General features: G+C 45.3%; 2 protein-coding genes across 2 annotated transcripts in view; both read right to left on the bottom strand.

The window, feature by feature from the left end:
* PLA2G4F (phospholipase A2 group IVF) overlaps positions 1-19,070 on the bottom strand; it is a 632,963-nt gene that overhangs the window by 91,910 nt on the left and 521,983 nt on the right. Inside the window, exon 18 of the mRNA XM_075844320.1 lies at positions 10,965-11,131. Coding sequence (XP_075700435.1) covers positions 10,965-11,131 — 167 coding nt within the window. The remainder of the gene's footprint in view (positions 1-10,964; positions 11,132-19,070) is intronic.
* On the bottom strand, positions 6,525-7,537 carry LOC142664899 (uncharacterized). The gene is made up of 2 exons (XM_075844321.1): positions 7,410-7,537; positions 6,525-7,294 (listed from the first exon to the last, which is right to left on the bottom strand). Exons 1-2 carry the CDS (start codon positions 7,508-7,510, stop codon positions 6,640-6,642), a joined length of 756 nt encoding a protein of 251 aa, XP_075700436.1. The 5' UTR covers positions 7,511-7,537; the 3' UTR covers positions 6,525-6,639.

The raw sequence follows: 19,070 nt of genomic DNA, 5'->3' as shown, positions 1-19,070 counted from the left end.
GTTCATTTTTTTTCCTATAATAAAAGACTTATTATAGGAAAAAAAGCAGTTCATGTTTATGTCACTTATAACTTTTATTTTTACACTTTTTTTAAATATTTTTATTCTTTTTTTTACTTTTTTCACTTGTCCCACTAGGGGACACTAAGACTTGCAGCTCTGATCGCTGCTGGAATACATTACACTACGTGACAGTCACAATGACAGGAAGCCTACGACGACCACCCTCGGGGTGGTCCTCATAGGCTTCTGTACATGGCAACCCGGAAGCCATTGTCTGGCGTCCGGTTGCAATGGGTACGATCGCCAGCCCCCGTGATTTCACATGGGGGCTGCCGATCGGCGCTAAACACCTTAATTGTGGCGTTCAAATAGAACCCCGCAATTAAGGGGTTAACTGCCGAAATCAGCGGCGATAGGCCGCTGATCGGCAACGGGGAATGCAGGGCAGACACCCTGCACAGTTAAACGCCGCTGCGGTGTAGCGCCGCGCGGCGGTTAACTGTTAAAGCACAGACGTAACTGCACGTCAAGGTGCACAAACTTACTGCACACATTGACGTGCAGTTATGTCAAGGTGCGGGAAGGGGTTAAAGACCCAGACATTTTTCATTTTATGGCCCTGGACCGTCGTTCAGACTTACCCTCTGATGGCTGCGGCCATTGACGTCTGTGTTCTCAGCGACATCTCCCTCCCAGACTGTTTCCCGCAGGGCGTGCATGGCCTTAAAGGGCCAGTACGCATCCAGTTGTTAAAAATCAGTAATCAGCCCAGAATGTTGCTGGACTATAAAAAGGGCTCTGCCCACTTGATCTTTGCCTGAGCGTTTTTGTATACCTAAAGTTTGTCTTGCAAATGGTCTCCCAGTGTTTTCCAGTTCCCAGTATTACACCTTCCTGCTGCCTGTACCCTGTATTCCGTGCTACCGTGCTATCTACAGTGAAAGTCAAGTCGTGTCTTCCGCTGTATCTACTGTGCCATCTACAGTGAAAGTCAAGTTGTGTTACCGCTACTGTCTACATTGCCTCAGGTACCCTTTCTGGACTATAGACATTGTACTGTACCTAGTTGTCCAGATGCTATCCTGCTACGTGGTACGGCCCAGTGGGTCCACACCCCGCGCCATGACACCAGAATTCCAAGAGCCATAACATTTTATTTTTCAGTCAATACATTGGCATGAGGGCTTATTTTTTGTGGGGGGAGTTGGAGTTTCTATTAGGACCATTTAAAGTACCATATAATGTTTTGGGAAACAGCAAAAAAAAATCTTTGTTGGGTGGAATTGGAAAAAAACTAAATTCCTCCATTGCTTTTTGGGTATTGTTTTTACGGCTTTCACCATGCAGTAAAAACGACAACTTAACTTTATTCTGCTGCTCAATACGATTACGATGATTTTAAATTTATATAGTTTTTTCTATATTTTACTATTACAAAGAGAACTATTTCTTAAAAAAAATAGTTTTGTGTCAACACAGAGGGTCGTTATTTTTTAGTCGATTGAACAATATGAGGGCTTATTCTTTGTGGGATGAGCTGTTGTTTTTATTGGTACCATTTGTCAACCACTTTTTATTTTTTTTAAAAATGTGTGCTAAGGTGAACAAAAAGCAACCATTATGGTGTTTTAAAAATTTTATACATTGTGCTTGGGTAAAAATGGGAAGATTTTTTTTGTAACTTTTTTTTAAAATAAATTCTTTAAGTTTTTCTTTTAAAACATATGGAAGGAGAGTACAGAAAGGAAGGAAAGAGGGTTAGGAGTTACAAAGTATACAAATACAAATTGTAATAACAGAACAAAGGGTAAACTAACAATTGTCTCTGCGGATATGAGTTTGAGATGTATTTTGTACAAGCTAAAAAGAAAAAAGGAATTGACTGACATCAAAATATTCCAAAATTATGAGTTTGAGAGGAGACGGACACCTCACCGGTCACAAAAGTCTAATAAGCTCATCAGATTTTTGTGCTTTAATCCATCCGTCCCAAATCGTGAAGTATTTATCTCGATTTTGTTCAATTGACCAATTAGTTTTTACAAAGGACTGTAGTAAACAAATTTCGTTATTCCATTCTGAAACAGATGGTGTATCCGTCTCCCTCCAGTGACGAGCAATTATGAGTTTTGCTTTACTTAATACGGAATAATAGATTTATGGTTTATAATCTGAAAGGACATATCAAGGTTAAGAATTGCAAGTTCTAACGTCAAAGTGAGTTTTTTATTGAGAACCTTGTTTATGATCGTTTCTATCTTAGTCCAAAATGGTTTTTATTAGTCCCCCTAGGGGACTTTAAACAGTGATTGTTAGATCGCTGGTACAATACACTGCAATACATATGTATTGCAGTATAATGTCATTTTTACAGGCTTCATTAGGCCTCCGGACTGCCATGACATCCATGGTTGGGGCCGCTCCGTCCTAATGGGTTAAATGTCACAGTCACTATTGCACCGGGCAGAAAATCCCAGCGCTTCGGACCCTTTAAGTGAATGTTTGGAAATCAATAAAGTATAGCTCTATGAAGGTAAATCATCATGTACGCACTATATATATTCACTACTTTTCTTGGCTCACGTTAAAAGTCAGTTGTCTATAACAAATGTTGCCATGAAAATGAATTTGTCAAAAAATGAGATACAATGCTACTTTTATTTAAAAAAAAATCTATTTATTGATACCCCGCAAGAAATAATATAAATAAGAAACACAATATCAGCTGGTGATTAATGTATTGCTGCAAAATGCATATTATAGTTTTAGGCCTCCTAAACACAGGATTTTTGTCTGGCATATTAAACTGATTAAAAAACCCATGTAGAAACACTAGAATTTTTTAAATATTACATGTGGTTTTTATGTTTTTTCTACATGCATTTTTCCTGCCTTTTTTTTTAAAGTTCTATAGAAAAGACTATGGATAAAAACACCAGGAAACGCTAGATCCAAAGCATGCTGTGTTTCGATAAAATACGCCTCTGACCCCCAATACACTGTGTACATAGCCACTATAGACTTTGAACTGACATCTGAATGCAGCTTTTAACCTAAAAAAATTAATTTAAATAAATGCGCGAAAAAACAACTCAGTGGATAAACCACATGCGTTTTTGCTGTGATACAGTGCATTTTGGGAAGCGGTTGTGCATTAAAAAAATGCACCAATTTACTGTAGAAATGCATGCATATTTCCGATGCGGTTTTAACCGCAATGTCTGAATAGACCCTTGTATATTTTTTTTCGGTGGGGATTCATATGGAGTTCCTTTATACTAACTATAACTCTGTTCACACTTGAGTCATAACTTCTGTTCATAGCGGAAGCCACAATTCTCTGCCATTTCAAAATGAGCCTCGATGAAAGGGAATACTTTATATATACATAGCACATTCAAATTGCGGAAAAACGCTGCAGCTTTTTTGCAAAATTGTAGAAGAACCTAAGGGTCTGTTCACGTGGTGCGGTTTATTGCCGCTATTACTGCTAATGCCGCTGTTTTGCCACGATCTTGTGGTAATAAACTCGCGATCTGACTTCACCGTGTGAATATACCTTTATTTTAGGTAGTTTACATAAACTACCATAAACACACAGCACTACAATCACAAGTTCTCAACAGTTAGGGTCCAGTCGCACATTGTAAACTGCATCAAAAACGCATCTAAAAAACCCATGCATTTTTACCACGGTTTGGTTTTGTCTTTTGATGTGGTTGCATTTTCTTTTGCAATAACACCCCCCCCCCCAAGTCATGGTAGAAAAACATACAGATTTTGGTGGTGTTTTTTAAATGCGGTTCTAAACACAGCTCATCCGCAACATGTGAATGGACCCTTAAGCATACACAGAGGGAAAATAAGATCGAATAAGTCTTTAATCCCAATCATTTAACTCCTAAGGAGCTGCAATCAATAATGGCCTCATTTTGTTTGCTTTGCCAGAACTTTTCTGTGATTGTGCCAGAAGCCTTTGCATTTATATGCTGTGATAAACATCTCTAGTGGGACAAAAATAAATGACTCAATACATTGTAATAAAAGTTTAAAAAAAAACACAAAAAATGCTCTATATAACAAAAAATAGTATGTTTTTTTCAGTTCAAAAAATAAATTAAAATTAAACTAAAATTGAAAAAAAAAACACTAATTAATAAAAATGGAGCCATGAAAAATATTACTTTTTACATTCTTTGAGTTCTAGTTATCAAGTAAGAAATTGTTAGAGTAGAGCCTCCAATTTTATTAATATTATTATTTGATTTTATTGTCCCTCCATGCTCTGGCGTGCACCACCTATTTAATCATAGAAATTGTAGGTATGGGGAAAGAGGGAAAAGTAGAGCACGGTGGGTTAAATGTCGCCTTCAATTATTGTATTGATACCGACTAGTGTAATAGGAGAAAGATTGTACTGTGCAATGTCCCCTTTTATTGCCACATTTTATAGTATTTTTATTATTTTATATATAAAGTGTTTTCACAACTTTATTTTATATTTCTTGATTATGTTGCTTTCAAATTCCACTGATTAGGAAGCCTATTAATGGCTTTTCTCCTTCAATGGAAATAAAAGAGGTAGTGCTGCGAGGGTTTGTATTATAACTGTGATATACCCTGCGTGTGCACACCGCAAAAGATTGTAGTCTGTCTCAGTGAACAGCTGACTGGTCACCGAGTTCGTTTTATCTTATATATTCCCAGCGTTGCCGCTCCGATCTTAAATAGAGCAGCAGCGCAGAGATAACAGCTTTCGCTGCGTTTAGACAGACAGACTGCCCGTTGGTAGTCAACACTACTGACTGGTGGGATTTAAAGATTGCTGGCTGTATTGCGCCTGCAATATTCGGAGTATCAGCCGTGAATGCCGCGACGTCATCAGCACTCGACGGCTAAGTGGCGTGTAGTGATATCGCCACTACACTCGTTCGTTCCCACTATGTCAGGAGCGAACCTCTAGATGCGGTAGGATTAGTTTTTTATTTTCATTGAACTAATCTCTCCCTCTGTTATCTTTCCCTACTATCAGAGTCGGTATAGTCCCGACGTACGTTTCACTGAACTGAGTCAGCTTCTTCCGGGGGCGGGAGCATTTTGTTTCTGGTGCTTTTTATAGGCCAGATTTGACTGACATTGGTTCTAGCCAATCAACTCAAGGGTGACTTGTTTCATTGTGTCCTTTGTTGAGGATACATTGATGTGAATGTTTGTTACATATTGTAACCTGACTTTTATCATCAAAACATTTCATACAAAAGTATTTTCAGCAGTTTTTAAGCATTTGTTTTTAATTTAAGTAGACAACGAGTTAGACAGATTTTTCATTAGGTTGGTATCTATTTTTCACTTCTATATTTATAAATCCTTCAATATATTATATTAAAATATCATCTAAAATATTTTTAATGGATTCATTTGTTTTATTATATGTTATTTTTATGTTATTTTATTAATTTTGTGTTTTTACTTTTTTGTTTTAGGCCTCATTTGCACGAGCATGTGCGTTTTGCGCGCGCATAAAACGCAGCGTATTGCGCGCGTTGGCATTGCGTTTTGACTGCGTATACGCAGCGTTGTTGCGTTTCAAACGCACGCACGACTAGCGTTTGCAATGCGCGTCAAGAACGCAGAGGGGATTAATGGCAAGCCAGCCTACAAATAGGCCAGCTGGCCCAACCCCTGCTTGCTGGGAGAAGCAGGTTTAGCACCTTAATCTCCGCCACTGCCGAGCTCGTCGAAGTGTGGAATGTGCCTTTGGCATTATGTCGAACAGGTGGCGTGTATTTCTGACGACAATGCAATTGTCCATGCAGAATGTGACACGTGTTATAGAAGCGTGTGTCGGGCTGCATAACTTCTGCCGCATTAATGATGCTACCTTTGATGCTGAATATATGCAGCAGCCACACTGTCCCGGTTATTCCTCTCGGCCGATCTCTCTCATCCGGCCTTCGCGTGAGGGATACTTTGCCGGCATATTTTGAGTGTCGATCAGGAGCCGCCCCGTGGGTGATGACTTTTGAAGGGTTCTCTGTTGTTTGGCGGCTTCACTACACACGTCACATGTGGCCAGGGTTTTTTGTTTTTTTGGGGGTTTGTGTTGGGTTAGGGACTTGCAAAACAAGAGGACCCTTGACGCGGGTTGCGAGCTTACATCTGTCGGGGTTTGAGCAGGACTTTTGAAAGTTGGCAACCTTCTTTCTGGAGATAGAATGATGTGCGGTCTAAAGTTAGGAAAGTCCAATTGCAAGTGTACTTAGTTTGCTTCGGGGCCCATGACAGCACCTAAACGTTCGCACCTCTTGGAAACCATGTCAAACCCCGAGAGATGAACTAAAACCTCATATCACGTGTGTATGCATTGGGCCCAAAGGCCAGAAGTGTGAGAGGGTATAGCCAAAGGAAATGTGGCTCAAACATTGTGTTGAGGGGTATCAATGAAAAACAACACGAAATCTAACCAATCAACATCCATTTTTTTAATAATGTGTTTTGAAAACACACAAACATATGGCATAACCAACAAAAACACCAACATGGTGTATAATATACATAAAAAATACATAAGACGGCGAGTTGCCATCCCTGCATCAAAATCAACTATGGCGTCAAAATATCAGTCCTCCAACACACTCAAAGGTGTTGGTACTGGTGGCCCGGGGACGAATACGCCGGCATTTCAGCACCACTATGCTGGACCTGGAGCTGTGGAGGTTGTTCCTCGCCAGCATAGTGGTGCTGATGTTGCCCGTGGTATGTTGGGGCAGGGAAGTGGGGAGCCATAGGGCGCATATAGGGATGCGGACGTGGCATCTGGGGGCCTGGATGGAATGGGCCCGGCATCTGGGGCGTGGTGGCCGGCATGGCTAAACTGCGCCACTGCTCAATGGCCGTGAAGCACTGGTTGGGATTGTGGGGCGGTCTGGAGGCGTCGATCAACGTTACGATCGACGCTTGCAGACGGCCGATGGGGACCAGCCGGAGTAGGGGAACGATGCTGCGCCAAAAGGCGTCATTCCCGTCCTCATCTGCGGCTCGCCTCAGATATTCCAGGACCCGCGTATCGACTTGCCCAGCTGTGGAGGCCTGTTGAGCACGGCGCCGGCGAGTGCGGGCACGCACGGGGAGATCCTCAGCCGGAGAGGCGACGGCCCGTGCAGACTGGCCAGGGGCGGGGTCCAGGGGTGTCGGCTCGGGGCTAGGGGGCAGGACATGGGCAGCAGGAGGTTCCGGCAGAGACTCTCCAACGTCCGTCTCCTCTGTCGTATCCTCCAAATTGTCGGTGGTTCTATAATGAGAAAATGACATTAGAACAGAATATAGAACAATGCCCACAACAACACGATGGCAAACAGGACATGGGCGAACACACATTAGACACATGCAAAAGCAGAATCTCTTACGTGCGCATCTCCATTATGTCCTTCAGGAACATCAGCTGTTTCGTGTACATATAAGGGCGCTTACGCGATCCGCCATCTCCGCTGCATCCCTTTTCCCCCATTTCACGGCGGAATTGGTCACGGCAGCTCCGCCACCGTGTTTTGATGTCTTTGACTGTTGGAGTAAAAACAAATATCACGCCATTAAGAACTATGCCCTCTCACTTAAATGAGGGGCCCTGCACTGCCAATTACGTGGTACACGGTGATGCGCCTGCTCCACAAAAGGTCATCGGGCAAATGCGCGGAAGACACATACAGGGCCCCAGTTCTTCAATAGGGATGACATTGCATTGACAGAAAAAGCCTGGTACTCACCCAACCGACTGCGGTCCCGGGTTCGGCCACTCTCCCACTCCTGGCCAAAAAGCTCCCTCGCGACCTCCTCCCAGGCGTCCTCCTTGACCGTGCGGTCGTGGTACGCCTCCGCGCGAGTGTCCCAAATTGCATGATGGCCCTGGACCAGGGTGATGAGGCGCTACACGTCCATCCCACGCGGCATGGCAGCAGATGTCAGTGGAAGCTAACTTCTGTCTCCAGTCAATAGCCTTGCCCACTCGCAGTCAAAACGCAAGCACTTCCTGGTTTTTGTTTGCTTTGTCCAGCTTTATAGACTCTTTTTCATGGACATAACAAGTGATGCGTGATTTTCGCGCATGCAACGCAGGAGCGTCCGTGTGTCATGCGTGTTTTTCACGCACCCATTGACTTCAATGGGTGCGTGATGCGCGAAAAAGGCACGATTATAGAACATGACGTGAGTTTTACGCAACGCACTCGCGCAGCGCAAAATTCACGCATTGTCTGCACTGCCCCATAGACTAATATAGGTGCGTACGACACGCGTGAAATGCACGCGCGTATATTACGCTCGTGTAAATGAGGCCTTATATTGTTTTTGGTTTTTATATATTTATTATTATTTTTATTATGATTAAACATTTTGAGTCTAGAAACAACACTAAATACAGCATTATGATAAATTGTTCATGGAGATTGTGTATGTATAGTGCAATATTGACACACTATTAAGAACATTAAAATAATATTAAACATAAATTTCTTCTTTCTATAGTTCCATATTAATTTAATATGGAATATTTTTTGTGAGTATAGATATCACTGCTGGTTATGTGTCAATCCCATGATTATATTTATTTATCTTTTCATTCTATGTCTTTTTATCTTTAATATTTTTTATGTTTTAAATATTTTAAATATTTTTAGATTCTAATCATTTATTGTACCATTGATATGATTTGTACCTTCATATCATGGCATAATGTTATATATGACTATAATTATTAGTCTCCTTATTCTTTTTCTTTTAGTTTTTTGGTCATCTGTTATATTATTGGCATGATTTTTGGCATCATGTTTTAACACAATCTTATAACGTAATTTAAGTATAGGCAAGTTCAATATGTCTTTGATAGAGTAAGTGTTGAAGTGTCTCATATTTAAAGGAAGCAGCCAAAGTTGAAGGATTCATTAAGTCCACTTGGGCTCACAGAGTTCATTTTAAAAATCCACTTGCTCTCCTCTTTTAGCAGTATGGAATCCACATCACCACCTCTGATTCCTGTGGTGAGGTTGCATATGGCCCAACCTGATAGTTCTTTCAGGTTGAGATTATGACAATATTTGAAATGTCTAGCGACTGGTGTGGGTTGAAACAGTTTATTCTGTTTTTTAGTCTCCATTTCCAATTTGTCATAATTTTTTATGCCTCCAATGTGTTCCCTTATTCTGGTTTTCAGTTCTCTCTTGGTCTTTCCCACGTAGTGTAAGTTACACGTACATCTTAAGACATATATCACCCCTTTAGTGGCACAGGTGATATGTTCCTGGATTTTTGAATTGACAGCGTTGTTTGACCTTTTTTTTGCTTTTTTTTTTTAAGCCATTGTAGCTAATGCAAAAGACACAGGCAAAAAAGCACCAAACGAGTGCGCAGGTATTTTCTGCCTCCTATTAATTTCAGTTGGAGCTCAGAGGTGGAAACCACTTGAAGAACATCAGCCCCCCACTCACAGAAAATAACCATCATCCCCCTACTCACAGTAAAATGACCATCAGCCCCCCACTCACTGTAAAATGACCATCAGCCCCTCACTGACAGTAAAATGACCATCAGCCCCCCACTCACAGTAAAATCACCATCAGCCCGCCAATCACAGTAAAATCACCATCAGCCACCCACTGACAGTAAAATGACCATCAGCCCCCCACTCACAGTAAAATGACCATCATCCTGCCACTCACAGTAAAATAACCATCAGCCCCCACTCAGATTCCCTTTGTAGGTAGTGCCACAAAGCCCCTTGTAGGTAGTGCCACACTGCCCCCTTGTAGGTAGTGTCACACAGCATCCTGTAGGTAGTGCCACACAGCATCCTGTAGGTAGTGCCACTCCACACAGCCCCCTTGTAGGAAATGCCACACAGCCCCCTGGTGGGTAGTGCCACACAGCCCCCTGGTGGGTAGTGCCACACAGCCCCCTGGTGGGTAGTGCCACACAGCCCCCTGGTGGGTAGTGCCACACAGCCCCCTTGTAGGTAGTGCCACACAGCCTACAGCCCTCTTGTAGATAGCGCCACTGTAGCTCCCTAAAGAAGTGGAATCCCCCTGCGGACAGGGATTCCGCTCCTGGAGCACTCCGCTTCCTGTCCCTGTTCATATATGGGCAGTGACATCAGGGGCAACTCCTGAAGCGGAATCCCTGTCCACAGGAGAAGCCCCTGTTGTCTGTGTCCAGTTATGGACAGTGACGTCACTGGCTTCTCCTGGAGTGGAATACCCGGTCACAGAGTCGGCAACGCTGTGGATGGGGATTCCGCTTCAGGAGTTGCCCCTGATGTTACTGTCCATATATGGACAGAGACATCAAGCGCTCAGTCCAGGAGCGAAATCCCAGCCCACACGGGGATTCCGCTCCTTTAGGGAGCTACAGTGGTGCTAGCAGATAGCAGAGCAGGGAGATACCTCCCTGCTCTGCTATAGTTGCATCGCTACTGCTCTAGGAGCCGCAGCGGCTGCTTGCGGCCCGGCCGGCCATGGGGGGCCTGGTTCTGACGGGCAGCACGGGCACCCCCTTGGCCGGTGTCGCCGCTAGCAGCCACTATGGCTGCTTCAGCGGTAGCGACGCCACTGAGTGAAGAAGCGCCCGGGCATAAAGGCGGCTGCCGAGTGGCTGGGCCCGGGGGCTTCTGAAAAAAGAAGGGAAGCGAGCCAGCGCAGCGCCCCCTTCCACCTGCACGAGTGATGCGCAATTTGAGAACTACAGTAGTTGAGCTTGAAGAACTTGTGTCTTTTCATTTACTTACTATATACAATATAATGTACCAATACAATTGATTTATTTTTACCTACTCACAGCCAAAGATAAGATAAAACAGACAGATACTTACTTTCCCAATTTAAGCCATCAGGTCAAATGCATAGCGGAATGGAATTTGAAGCTTAACAAAAAAAAATTATATCTGTATTTCTACTAACGCATTAGACCTGACTTACTTCAAATGGAGCTTGCCACGAGTAGTTGAAGGACAATATGATATCAACATCTCTCTCTGACTGTAGCACTAGTGGAAACGGAGAGTTTATAGAGAATCCACCATCCACAAGGTACAAATTCTCCTCCATTGGGGTTAAAAGGTTGGGGAAAGCATCCAAGTGATTTCCTGAGAAAGGTACAGCACATAAATACATGATATTTAAAGACAAATGGTTATATAATCCACAATTTATTAAAGGGTTATTCCCAAGTTGAGTCATATTTTTTTTTTATAATGCATCCTAATTGAAAATTAAATTATAAATCTATTGTTAAAATTTTGAAAAAATACCTTCCCTTACTACCTTTTTTTCAATCTTGATAACTCAGCTAGTGCTGGTTATCTTTTATAGAAGGGGTCGTGAGCGGCTCGATATCAATCAAGCCGCTCTGCACAGTGCGAGCTCCCGCCGTTGCTAGATAATGTAGCTCTAGTAGTATCAGGAGAACGATCGTCTCAACCACCAGGCATGGTAAGCGTGGTTGAGACGAACCCCCCCCCCCAATTCCCTAGATATATTCATACAAACACCTTGAATTTCAAGGCACCCACACCCCTCCTCACTGCAACCCCCCGCCACCCTTCCCTGTAACACACTCCCCCCCCAGAAAGCCAATTCCCCCTTGCGATAAGCTGTATGCCCCCTTTTCACGGCAACACTTCTCCCCCCACCTGTAATAATTCTAGTCGATGCACCACCGCCCCCCTCTTGATCAGCTCCTTACACCCCCTTGCTGCAACAATGCCCCCCCTCTTTGCAACACCTTTGCAAACCTGTTTCCCCCCACCCTCGTGGTACGCCATATCCCCCATCGCAGGAAACACCCGCCTCAACTCGCGTCCCCATCTATCTATCATATATATATATATGTCTCATATCTTTCAATCTATCAATCTTTCTCATATCTTTCAATCTATCTATCTTTTTATATATATATATATATATCTCTCATATACATATCTATCTATCTATCTCATATCTATCTCATATATCTATCTGTCACGATCTGTGGGTATGTGGACATACTGTGGGTCTGTGGGTCATACCACCGTAGCGGTATAGCAGCTGGCCAAACAGGGTTTGGCTCAGATGGAACTCTGGCAGCAGGCAGACAACAGGTGCGGTAAAACACAGCGGGTGTAGCAGGCGACACAACATGACTCCAACTCTGTACAGCACAGGAAAATGAAAGCACGGGATACAGGAAACAGGTAGCGGAACGGGAACACTGGGAACTGGAGAACACTCAACGGACCATTTGCAAGGACTGACACGGGCAGGTACAAACAAAGCTCAGGCAATGAAGGAAGGGGCAGGGCCTTTCTTATAGTCTAGGGTGATCTGGCAGCAATCAGCTCAATCTCACACATGTGTGCGCTCTGGCTCTTTAAGGCTGGACTGAGCTCGCACCCTAGTGGTCACTGCGGGACAGGACGGCCGCATGTGCTGGGATCTCTGGAGAGAAAGGCGTCGGCAGGATGAGAAGAGCTTCTGGTCAGCGATCTATCTATCTATCTATCTATCTATCTATCTATCTATCTATCTATCTCATATCTATTTACAGCCCCACATCTAACTGCGAGCCGTTTTTGCCGGAAAAAATTGCGGCAAAAAAACACGTTTATTTCCGTCTCCCATTGATTTCAAGGCGGAAAACGCCTCAAGATAGGGCATGTCGCTTCTATATACCGCGAGATGGTTTTTACACTCGCAGGAAAAAACCGCCTCTGCCTCCCATTAAAATCAATAGGAGGTATTTTCGACCGTTTTTTGGCACGTTTTCCGAATGAAAAAAACGTGTTAAAAAAACCTAATAACATAATGCCATTTGGACAATCTATTTGTTCTTCCAAGTGTTTCCACATCCTCTAATAATACACGAAGGCATCTTATTTGAGAAAATTAAATCTAAAAAAAGACAATTTTTGGTCTGTTTATTTTGTTATTACAAGGATACTTACTACTTTTGCCCTGTATCTAAGTCTATCATGGGTGATATGGTCTGCTGGGCCATGTCTCTAAGTCTATCATGTATGTTACTGTCTGCTGAGACAAGGTGGGTATGTGTAGGGCCACCATCGGGGCAGTACAGCTGGTACTGCAGTCAGGGGCCCAGCCACAATGCTGAAAAAAGGGGCCCGCCCGCTTCTTGGTAACTGTAAACCTTCCTATCAGGCCCCCAGGGTTTGTTACTTGGCCCATTCACATGCGACAGAAAAAAATCTGCATGGGCTTTAGGGCATTCTGCGAATTGTTAAATCAGCAGCATGCCTATTATGTTGCAAAATTGACACGCATTTCACCCTTTACAATGCAAAGGGTTAATTTGCCTCAAATCCTTAGAAAAATCCGTAAAGGTAAATTCACACGTAGCATAAACACTACGGATTTTCCGCAATGGATTTAATTGCGGAAAATCTGCAGCGTAATACAGTAGCAGCAGAGTGGATGAGATTTGACCAAATCTCATCCACACGCTGCATAAAAAAATGCACTAGAAAACTGGTGATAAATTCACCTGTGGTGCGTTTTTTTTAAATCCGCATCATGTCTATTTATGTTGCAGAATCGCTGCTTTCTGTTGTGGGTCTTCTCCATTGAATGGGAGGTAAAACCCGCAACAAATAGCAGATGTTGCTATTTTTGCGGCGGAAAAGCTGCAATTCTGCCACAAAAAAATTACAACTCAGAAAAAAAAAGCTTATACTTACCCAGAACTCTGTGCTTATGCATCCAGCCCGGCCCCCAGGGATGACGTTTCATCCCATGTGACTGTTGCAGGACATCAGAGAGACACGTGGCATGGAAAGTAGGCTTTTTTTTTTCCTGCCTTAGTGCTCCTTGCATCCTCAGAAGTGCTTCACCTTCTCTTAAGGCGCCCTCCACATCGTGTTATCGCCTTACTTGTATGCCGGAAAAGCTCCAGACATACACGATAAATATGTTCATAGGGCTCCATTATGTCCTTTTGGTCTTCGTCCAAATGTATCCCGTTGTATGCCATATGTTTTGGTTGAATTCAATAAAATCCACGGTATCGACCGGTCACTGACCTCTTCATGGTTTCGTTCATTGTAACTTGACGTCAGTAACAAAATCAGTTACTGCATATAGCATACAAACGTGAGCACCACACTGTCCGTTGCCCACCCCCGGTAATGGAGGGGGGGGCCCAATCTCTTTGGATGCATGGGGCCCAGAAATTCCTGATGGCGGCCCTGGGTATGTGGGACTACCTACATGGGACTGCATGGCACTGTCTACAAGGGGGATGTATGGTGTAATTTCCGTGGCTGCGGGCTGTCAGCTCCAGCCTCCCGCTGACAGCCGCAGCCACGAGTCGGCAAGCGCTGGCCCCAGCCTCCTCCTCAGGAGACGCCAGTGCTTGCATCCACTCACCTCCGCCGGAGCCCGCTCTTAAAGGGGCAGCGCGCGCACCGGACATCTTGAACGACCTTTGACCCGTGAGTACCCTGGGCTATAAGAGGGGTCCAGCCCCCTAGTTCGATGCCTGAGCGTTGTTAGTTTTCCCAGTCTGTCTTGCAAATGGTCCCTTAGTGTTTCCCGTTCCTGTTGTTACCCGTACCTTGTTCCCCGTTCCTGTTTCCCGTGCTTTGCCCTAGTATCTAGTCGTGCCACGTCCAGAGGAATCTGCCACGTCCTGTGTCATCTGCCACGTCCGGAGGAATCTGCCACGTCTGGAGGAATCCGCCACGTCCTGTGTCATCTGCCACGTCCTGTGTCATCCGCCACGTCCTGTGTCATCCGCCACGTCCTGTGTCATCTGCCACATCCAGAGGAATCTGCCACGTCCGGCAGAATCCGCCACGTCCTGTGTCATCTGCCACGTCCAGAGGAATCTGCCACGTCCTGTGTCATCCGCCACGTCCTGTGTCATCCGCCACGTCTGGAGGAATCCGCCACGTCTGGAGGAATCCGCCACGTCCAGAGAAATCTGCCACGTCCAGAGGAATCCACCACGTCCTGTGTCATCTGCCACGTCCGGCGCAACTTGCGGCTCCTGTGTCATCCACCACGTTTGGCGCCATCTGCTGCACCCATCTCATCTGTGCCAGAGCTGCGGCCACCATCTGGACTATTCAGGTACCCTTGTGCGGGACATTGTATTTCTGGGGTGTCCTGTTGTTTGGCCAGCTGCCTTCCCGCTACAGCGTTACGGCCTAGTGGGTCCACTAACCCGCTTCGTGACATATGGCAGGGGGATGTATGGCAGGGGGACCGTATGTGTAACCATACAGGGGGGTTGTGACACTATATACAGGGGCATTGTGTGGGGCACTCTCTACAGGTGTCTTTGATTAGAGCCTCGAGACAAAACTTTTCTTGGGGCATCATAAAAGCAACATTTTCAAATCAGGGTTCATAGAACGATACTTACTGCTGTGTCCCTGTATCTAAGGCTACATTCAAAAGAGCGTGAAAGATTTTCGGTGCGTGAATACTAAACCATATGGGACATGAAGTGAGTTTCACACAACAGACACCCGCTGTGTGAAAACTTGCGCATGTCTGAAAAGCCCTATTGATATCAATTGGTTAGTGTGCTGTGTGTTGGTTCAACGCACAGCACACGGACAAGAATCACGATTGTCTGAATGAGCTCTAAGTCTATCATGTGTGATACTGTCTGCTGGGGCCATGTATCTAAGCCTATAATGTATGATACTGTATGCAGAGACAATGCATTGCATCCAATTCTATCCAGTGGTGTAGTTATAGGAGCATTAGTCTTATCGATATGCTATCACCGATATATATGTTAGAATTTATTTAATTGTTTGGGGGGGGGGATATATGTCTCAGTCTACCACCATTGGCCCAAAAACAAATAATCAGCCTTTTTTCCAACCAGGATAAATCACCCCCTTTAAAGGGGTTTTCCGGAAGTAAAAAATTACTTTTAATTAAACTAAACAATAAAAAACATTTAACTTTGTAATGTACTTACGTTTGATTAGCTGGCTGTATCGTCGTATCCCCTCTTCCGTCACGTGACCGCTTGTCCATGTAAAATTTGCACTTCCTGTGCATACCCGTCCATTCGCGCCTAACTTCCGGTTTGCGGTTTCCGGTTTTCACAGTGTACGGTTACGTCATAAATGACGTAACTGTACCACATGTTTTCCCCATCTGCTTAGAGCATGCGTGGTTGACACTACCACGCATGCACTGTTAAATGAAATGGCTGCGTCTTCAGCAGCAGTGTTTCATTGCGCATGCGCAAGTCTTAATATGTGGTGTCGGTGTGCACTGTGACGGTCGTGTCTGCCGTAGCTCGCTCTCTTCTTCTCCTCCTCACAGTCCGAAGCGCATGTGAGGAGGAGGAGGAGGGTGTTTATTTGCTCACTGTAGGAGCGGAATCCCCAAACCCGGGATTGGGGATTCCGCTCCAGGAGAAGTCACAGACTTTACTGTGTCCATATATGGACACAGTGACTTCTGAAGCGGAATCACCGGCGAATTGGCCGGGGATTCCGCTCCAAGAGAAGTCACAGACTTCACTGTGTCCATATATGGACAGTGACGTCAGGGACTAATGAAACGGAATCCCCGCCGATGTGGCCGGGGATTCCGCTCCAACAGAAGTCACAGACTTCACTGTGTCCATATATGGACAGTGACGTCAGGGACTAATGAAGCGGAATCCCCGCCGATGTGGCCGGGGATTCCGCTCCAGGAGAAGTCACGGACTTCACTGTGTCCATATATGGACACAGTGACTTCTGAAGCGGAATCACCGGCGAATTGGCCGGGGATTCTGCTCCAGGAAAAGTCACTGACTTCACTGTGTCCATATATGGACAGTGACGTCAGGGACTTCTGAAGCGGAATCCCCGCCGATGTGGCCGGGGATTCCGCTCCAGGAGAAGTCACTGACTTCACTGTGTCCATATATGGACAGTGACGTCAGGGACTTCTGAAGCGGAATCCCCGCCGATGTGGCCGGGGATTCCGTTCCAGGAGAAGTACCTCACTTCACTGTTCATATATGGACAGTGAAGTGAGGGATTTCTCCAGAGCCGTCCCCTACAGGAAAGTACGGAGGGTGGCATTGCCTACAGGGGGGCTATGTGGCATTACCTACAGGGGGGGCTATGTGGCATTACCTACAGGGGGGGCTATGTGGCATTACCTACAGGGGGGGGCTATGTGGCATTACCTACAGGGGGGCTATGTGGCATTACCTACAGGGGGGGCTATGTGGCATTACCTACAGGGGGGGCTATGTGGCATTACCTACAGGGGGGGCTATGTGGCATTACCTACAGGGGGGGCTATGTGGCATTACCTACAGGGGGGGCTATGTGGCATTACTTACAGGGGGCTGTGTGGCATTACTTACAGGAGGCTGTGTGGCATTACTTACAGGGGTCTGTGTGGCACTGCCTACAAGGGGGATGTGTGGCATTGCCTACAGGGGGGCTGTGTGGCATTACCTACAGGGGGGCTGTGTGGCATTACCTACAGGGGGGCTGTGTGGCATTACCTACAGGGGGGCTGTGTGGCATTACCTACAGGGGGGCTGTGTGGCATTACCTACAGCGGGGCTGTGTGGCATTACCTACAGGGGGCTGTGTGGCATTACCTACAGGGGGCTGTGGCATTACCTACAGGGGGACTGTGTGGCATTACGTACAGGGGGGCTGTGTGGCATTACGTACAGGGGGGCTGTGTGGCATTACGTACAGGGGGGCTGTGTGGCATTACCTACAGGGGGGCTGTGTGGCATTACCTACAGGGGGGCTGTGGCAGTATCTATAGAAGGTAGTGAATGGGGCCGCAATTCTCTCGTGGATTTTCGGGGGAATTGCGCCCACAAAAGCACGTTAGTGTGTATGGGGCCTTACATACATTTATAGTAAATTATGTAAAAAAAAAGGAAACGTTTTACCATTGTTTGGAGTAGTGTTTGGCGTTTGCTTCACTGTAAGGCCCTGTTCACACAGTTATTTGCAGGCAGAAAATTCTGCCTCAAAATTTCGCTTGAATTTTCAGCCAGATTTTGATCTGCCTCCACGCCGTTTGCCACGATTTTCGCCCGCGGGCATTGAGCGCAACGGGCAAAAACGCTGCAAAAAACGCTTTCTCTGCCTCCCATAGATGTCAGAGGGAGGTCAGAGGAGTAAACGCCCGAAGATAGGGCATGTCGCTTCTTTTTCCCTCAATAGCCGCGGGCAAAAAACGTGGCAAACAGCGTGCAGGTCAAAATCTGCCTCCAAATTCAAGACAGAATCTTGATGCAGAATTTTCTGCCAGCAAAAAAACTCAGTGTGAACAGGGCCTAATACAGGATCTATTGGAACAGATCCAGCAGCAGGTGAGGTAAATGTGCTGACTGGATTGTGTGTACCAAGATGTCGGACTTAGGTGGAGTGGGCAGACTTAGGGCATGTTCACACGGCCTATTTTCGTCTGTTTTTCGGGCCGTAAACTCACGACCGAAAAATCCGAAGCAGAACTCTGGGCCTCCAAACATCTGCCCATTGATTTCAATGGGAAAACGGCGTTCTGTTCCGAAGGAGCGTTTTTTGATGTGTTTTTTTACACATAAAAAAACGACCGCGAAAAAGAAGTGCAGGAAGCCTCTTGAGACGTTTTTGGAGCCGTTTTCCATAGACTGTAGTGAAAAAAGCTCCAAAAACGGGCGTAAAAAACGCAGCGAAAATCGCGATTTGCACAAAAAACTTCTGAAAATCAGGAGCTGTTTTCTCTTGAAAACGGCTCCGTATTTTGAGACATCTTTGCCTGTGAACATACCCTGACATTTATCAGGCTGTGGAAGGGGCGGGGGAGGGAGACGGGTGCCTGTACTTAGATCAGGGATAGATGGAGGCACAAAGGATAATGATGATTATTACTGTGTAAGGGCTTATTCAGACGAACGTGTAATACGTCCGTGCAACGCGCGTGATTTTCACGCGCCTCACACGGACCTATATTAGTCTATGGGGCCGTGCAGACTGTCAGTGAGTTTCACGCAGCGTGTGTCCGCTGCGTAAAACTCACGACATGTCCGATATTTGTGTGTTGTTCGCGCATCAC

The sequence above is a fragment of the Rhinoderma darwinii genome, chromosome 12, assembly GCF_050947455.1.
Source record: "Rhinoderma darwinii isolate aRhiDar2 chromosome 12, aRhiDar2.hap1, whole genome shotgun sequence".
NCBI classification, from domain to species: Eukaryota; Metazoa; Chordata; class Amphibia; order Anura; family Rhinodermatidae; genus Rhinoderma; species Rhinoderma darwinii.
This window is presented reverse-complemented; position numbering and strand designations above follow the sequence as displayed.